General features: G+C 43.5%; 1 protein-coding gene across 4 annotated transcripts in view; it reads left to right on the forward strand.

The window, feature by feature from the left end:
- mgaa (MAX dimerization protein MGA a) overlaps positions 1 to 6,000 on the forward strand; it is an 85,818-nt gene that overhangs the window by 63,512 nt on the left and 16,306 nt on the right. For all 4 annotated transcript variants that reach the window (XM_020514676.2, XM_048599988.1, XM_048599987.1 and 1 more), the window contains 3 exons: positions 1,201 to 1,264; positions 1,582 to 1,767; positions 3,694 to 3,805. In XM_020514676.2, coding sequence (XP_020370265.2) covers positions 1,201 to 1,264; positions 1,582 to 1,767; positions 3,694 to 3,805 — 362 coding nt within the window. The remainder of the gene's footprint in view (positions 1 to 1,200; positions 1,265 to 1,581; positions 1,768 to 3,693; positions 3,806 to 6,000) is intronic.

The raw sequence follows: 6,000 nt of genomic DNA on the forward strand, positions 1-6,000 counted from the left end.
AAGGTTTTTTTTCCAGTCAGTCTTCTGTTCATGTTAATGTGTCAGCCCTCATACCAAGCATTCCTATTTTCTGGAACAACCTACACGGCAGCTTATCAAATACCATCAGAAAAACTTAGCACAGTACACCTGCAGGCTCCCTTTTATCCAAAGCAAGTTATTCTTTCAAAGAACTGCTTTAAAATTTAGATTTGCTTAAATTCTTTGCGTATTAATTGGCTTTTCCCAATTTCCAACATTTGCATTGCACCATAATCTCTGCAACAAAGATTCCTGGTTCAGTTCTTTCAGTGGAAGATTACAAGTATCATGAGAGAAATATGGAGAGGCATTGAGCTAATTCTGATGACAGTGAAATTATTGAATTGTTGTACAATGCAGGGACATTCTAGCTATAGTTCCTATAGGATTAGTGTTTTTCTTAAACACGGAATGTTGGAGAAACTCAGGTCCAGCAGCATCCATGGAGAGAGAACCAGAGTTAATTTTTGAGTTGGATATGACTCCTTTTTTTAGGACTGCATATTTTCCTTCACATTAGGAAAAGATGTGGAGGCAGTGCACGAGATTTTCTACACTTTGAAAGGAAAACAAGTCTGAGGGCAAAACAACATGGACTGACCTTGCAGCCCTTATCCAAATGTGTAGGGGCTTTGGACCAAATTACTGAAATGCCTGTTCAGGCAAAGTACAGGGTAGGAAAGCTGTGCCCAGCAACCAGAAACCCTAATGACTACATCCCCTAAACATCCAGGCAGCTCTGTCTTATTATATTTCATACTCATTTAGTTCTGTTCCTATTTGTTGTGCTCAACGTTTGTAAAAGCCTTTTTCCAGGCTTTGGCTTAATAGATCCTAAATCATCATGAGCATGAGCAATTAATGGAAACCGCTTGAGATGTATGCAAATTATGAGAAAGTGGAATTAAGAATTGCTTAGGTGCATGTTACATGCATATGAACCCTGAAAAATTGGAGAAGCTGAGTATTGCTTGTGCGATGAATTTATCAGCCTTCCTTCTAAATTTTCAAAGTATTAAGCTTTATCTCCTTTTGTGTTGAAATTGATCAATCAGTCTTGTCATTGGTAAAATTTGTTAATGAGAAAACTCCAAGATCTCTGACAGGAGAAAGTATCAGATTTTATTTCCTACCTCCACCCGAGTGATGTAAAAAATCTTTGTTTACTTTTGTTTCCAGATGTCACTTCCATAATCCGTACCTTATTAAAAAAGCCCCAGAGGAGGATCCCAAACCCAAGGAGGTAAGCAATAATGTGGGGAATATTAGTGTGGGGGGAAGGTTCAGAGCCCCAAAAGAAATATTGAACTTTGAGGGAGACAGTGATTGTACGTGAAAAGATGGGTGGGAGGCTTGCTGAACCTGGAAAAGCAATTGGTTTCTTTTAGCAGTGTGCGTTTACATACCTTAGTTGAGCTCATGGAAATATTTATTGGCGAGTCCGCAGTTGTAAAAGGTTAACCTGCAGAGGTTTTGTGGGTCCTGTTCTCACTGAATAGCAAGTTACTTCAGAAATATACTTAATAGAAATATTCTGAACTGTATATTTTTCCCCTTTAGAAACCTAACCCTTATCTCAGTAGAGAAGCAAAGGCTCAGCTGGATGCTCTAGTGGTGTATCGGACTGCACATACAGTAAATGAGCGGCGGAGGCGCTCTGAGATGAGAGACCTTTTTGAAAAATTGAAGCGAACCCTGGGACTCCGCAGGGAACAGAAAGCCTCAAAGTATTACATTCTCAAACAGGTTTGTAAAAACTCTTTGCATTTGACTATATTTTAATAGCAAAGTTTACTGCCAGGTTTTGTTATCATTCAAGTACTTAATATATCCATGACAAATTCCTCCTCTTCCATCTTAAACAAAGGTATTGATTGATCTGAGATAGTAGGAACTGCAGATGCTGGAGAATCTGAGATAACAAGGTGTAGAGCTGGATGAACACAGCAGGCCAAGCAGCATCAGAGGAGCAGGAAGGCTGACATTTCGGGCCTAGACCCTTCTTCAGAAATGGGGGAGGGGAAGGGGGTTCCGAAATAAATAGGGAGAGAGGGGGAGGCAGATAGAAGATGGATAGAGGAGAAGATAGGTGGAGAGGAGACAGACCGGTCAAAGAGGCGGGGATGGAGCCAGTAAAGGTGAGTGTAGGTGGGGAGGTAGGGAGGATGGACAGGTCAAGGGGGGGCGGGATGAGGTTAGTAGGTAGGAGATGGGGGTGGGGCTTTAGGTGGGAGGAAGGACAAGTTAGGGAGGTGGGGACGAGCTGGGCTGGTTTTGGGATGCGGTAGGGGGAGGGGAGATTTTGAAGCTTGTGAAGTCCACCTTGATACCATTGGGCTGCAGGGTTCCCAAGCGGAATATGAGTTGCTGTTCGTGCAACCTTCGGGTAACATCGTTGTGGCAATGCAGGAGGCCCAGGATGGACATGTCGTCTGCAGAATGGGAGGGGGAGTTGAAATGGTTCGCGACTGGGAGGTGCAGTTGTTCAGTGCGAACCGAGCATAGGTGTTCTGCAAAGCGGTCCCCAAGCCTCCGCTTGGTTTCCCCGATGTAGAGGAGGCCACGACGGGAACAGCAGATGCAGTATACCGCATTAGCAGATGTGCAGGTGAGCATCTGCTTGATGTGGAAAGTCTTCTTGGAGCCTGGGATGGGGGTGAGGGGGGAGATGTAGGGGCAGGTGTAGCACTTCCTGCGGTTGCAGGGAAAAGTGCCGGGTGAGGTGGGGCTGGAGGGGAGTGTGGAGCGGACAAGGGAGTCACAGAGAGAGTGGTCCCTCCGGAAAGCAGATAAGGGTGGGGAGGGAAAAATGTCCGTGGTGGTGGGGTCGGATTGCAGATGGCTGAAGTGTCAGAGGATGATGTGTTGGATCCGGAGGTTGGTGGGATGGTACGTGAGGACGAGGGGGATTCTGTTTTGGTTGTTATTGCAGGGAGGGGGTGTGAGGGATGAGTTGCGGGAAATGCGGGAGACACGGTCGTGGGCGTTCTCGACCACTGAGGGGGGGATGTTGCGGTCCTTGAAAAACGAGGACATCTGAGATGTACGGGAGTGGAATGCCTCATCCTGGGAGCAGATGCGGCGGAGGCGCAGGAATTGGGAATAGGGGATGGCATTTTTGCAGGAAGGTGGGTGGGAGGAGGTGTATTCTAGAATTGATCTGTAGTATCTAGATCAATAGTATTGATTGATCTGTTCGCATTAGTTACTGTTCTTTTTATTTTAGTGCGCTTCGAACTGAACTGTAGTCTGAGTCCTTGGCCCCACTAAAGCAAGGAGGGTGTTGGTTTAGTAGTGGTAGTGGTGTAGCCCAGTAAGTCCTATTAATCTTAACGATTGAGGATATCATCAACTTGTGACTTTGGAATATCCATTAGATTTCAAGTTGCTTTTCTATGAACCTAGTCAATGGCCCTGTTTTGAAATTGTGGGGTAGAAAACGATATTTTAACACTCTCGGGCCTTGACCCTTTGGTTTGGGTTCTCTTAAGACACAGAAATGTCTAAATTTTCTGTGTCAGTTCCAAATCTCACTAACTTCCACGGGAGAGCAACTTCATAAATGTGGTGCTTGGTCTGGGATTATATCATTTTACCTGAAATGCCAATATAACTCTGACTTCATGAGATAGGTAAAATATTTTCTGCTCACTCGTTTCTGTCCTGTTTTAGGCATTTTCCGAAATCCAAAATCTTCAGGATCACGCTGATCGTCTGTCAGCTGAGAGAAGCATCCAGACCCGTAAAAGGGATTTACTCATTCGAAAGGTCTCTCTCTTGACTGGTAAGAATTGACTGCAGCTCTCATAACACAGTTATTTGTAGCCACTCTGAGTAGAAAATGCCTGACACACACACTCCGGGTTGCTGGGGACATTTGTGTTTTGTGTGAAGGAATGTTGCAAGACTTGAGAAAAGAAGGGCTTCTTATACGTGTAGTGACATATCAGATAAAAAATTTCCACTTGTCATTCTTGGGTTTTTCACTACCCGGGGACAGTGCTGTGCAATACAACTTTGTAGTTGTTCCCTTCGCACTGGTATGTGCTTTGCAACTAAGGTTAAGGAGATTTTTGCCACGTTAATAGTAAAAATAAATTACAGAAGATTTTCACCAAAAATGGGAAATTACAGCAAATGGATATATCAAAAATAAATATATGGGGCTCAATGTTCTATGGACCTTTTTGAGGAGGTGTAACTGAAACAAGATACGACTTTCTCTCTTGCTTTCATTGGGATCATTTCCACAGTTGTGACGAGTGGTCTGCATTTGTGGAAGTAAAGACATATATCTGTATCTTGCTGCTGCAAGGATGAAACTGAAGTGTCATGTTCCAAAATAAATCTTCAAATATTGAATAAACTCTGGAAAAGTCCTTGGAAAATTGTCGACCCTTCAAGACACTTCTGAATGTCTTGGAGTGGGTGCAACATATTTATACCTCTAGTATTTAGTATGTAAATTAAGTGTACGAACAGCTTGGATAGATTAAGATTCCATTCCTTTGAATATAGACGTATGATCTAATTGAGGTGCTTTCAGGTGATTAAAGGAGTTGATAGGGTGGTAAGAGAGAAGAGAAAAGCTTTAATTTAGTGGGGAGAATTGGGTGTGTCCACAAGATGGCACAACAGCCTAGTTCTCACTTTAAGGTTAAATGGTGATATCGGGAAGCACTTATTAAACAAATGGTAGTGAAAATCTGGAACTGTCTTCCTAAAAGCTGTTTGGACTGGACTCCCTTAAGGACTTCATTTCACCACTGCTTAGATGGTTGGTGGGAAAGGCCTGCACCCAAATGCAGCCAGGCAAGTTTGACCCCTGGTCAATTAAGGGGAGGTTGTGGTGAATTCACTTCAAGTCCCTGGTGCCAGTTGGAGTTTCCATTCCTACTGGTCCATCATAAACTCCTGACCCCTTTCATCGGGGTTCCAGTGGGTGTCTGGACATAGTTTGGTCATCGCTATTCCTCTCCTTGATACAGTACCACAGGAGTTGTCAGCCCGACAGAGCTGGCAGCCTCAGGTTGGCCGGCAAATCCATGAGGCCAGACATCCTTCTGGAAATCGGTGACGATATTGCATCAGAATGATTAGTAAGTCCTGTTGGATGTAAAATTAAAGTGGATTGGGAGGCTGAGCAAAGGCAGGCTCACCCCACTATTGACGCTGCAGTGTAGATAGCCCACATGTAATCCAGCTCATAGCTCTGTTTAATTCCACTGATACTGCCTGACCTGCTTAGTATTTCCAATATTTTCCACTGTTATTCCAAATTTCTACCATTTTTGCAGTAATTTGCTTCTGTATAGTAACTTTACCTAGTATTCGAAAATTAGCTGGGATTATGCTTGCCTATGTTATTTTCTCAATCTTTGGTTTGTTACTTTGTCCTGTAAAGAAATTATAAAGTGTAATTCAGATTAATTATATTGCTTATTTAACAGCAGCTTTAAGCCTGGTAGTGAGCATAATAACTTCATGCCATTTGTCAACAGCAGGAAATATATGTAATGATGCACGTCAAATCTAAAAGTAGTTTCAAGACCACATAGTTTGTTTACAAGGCTAGAAACACAGTTTTGGATCTAACAGTATTCATGATTACAATGAAATGGCATTCAGTTGAAAAAGTACTCAATGGCATTAGACATGGGGGGAAAAAACGTGAATGCTCAAGATGCTGGAAAGGATCATGTAAGCCCCAACATAATAAATTTAATCGAATCAGAGATAGTAGGAACTGCAGATGCTGGAGAATCCGAGACAACAAGGTGCAGGGCTGGATGAACACAGCAGGCCAAGCAGCATCATAGGAGCAGAGAGGCTGACGTTTCGGGCCTAGACCCTTCATCAGAAAAGGGGGAGGGGAAGGGGGTTTTGAAATAAATAGGGAGAGAGTGGGAGGCGGATAGAAGAGGGATAGAGGAGAGGATAGGTGGAGAGGAAACAAACAGGTCGAAGAGGCGGGGATGG

The sequence above is a fragment of the Rhincodon typus genome, chromosome 8, assembly GCF_021869965.1.
Source record: "Rhincodon typus isolate 14 chromosome 8, sRhiTyp1.1, whole genome shotgun sequence".
Classification (NCBI taxonomy): Eukaryota; Metazoa; Chordata; class Chondrichthyes; order Orectolobiformes; family Rhincodontidae; genus Rhincodon; species Rhincodon typus.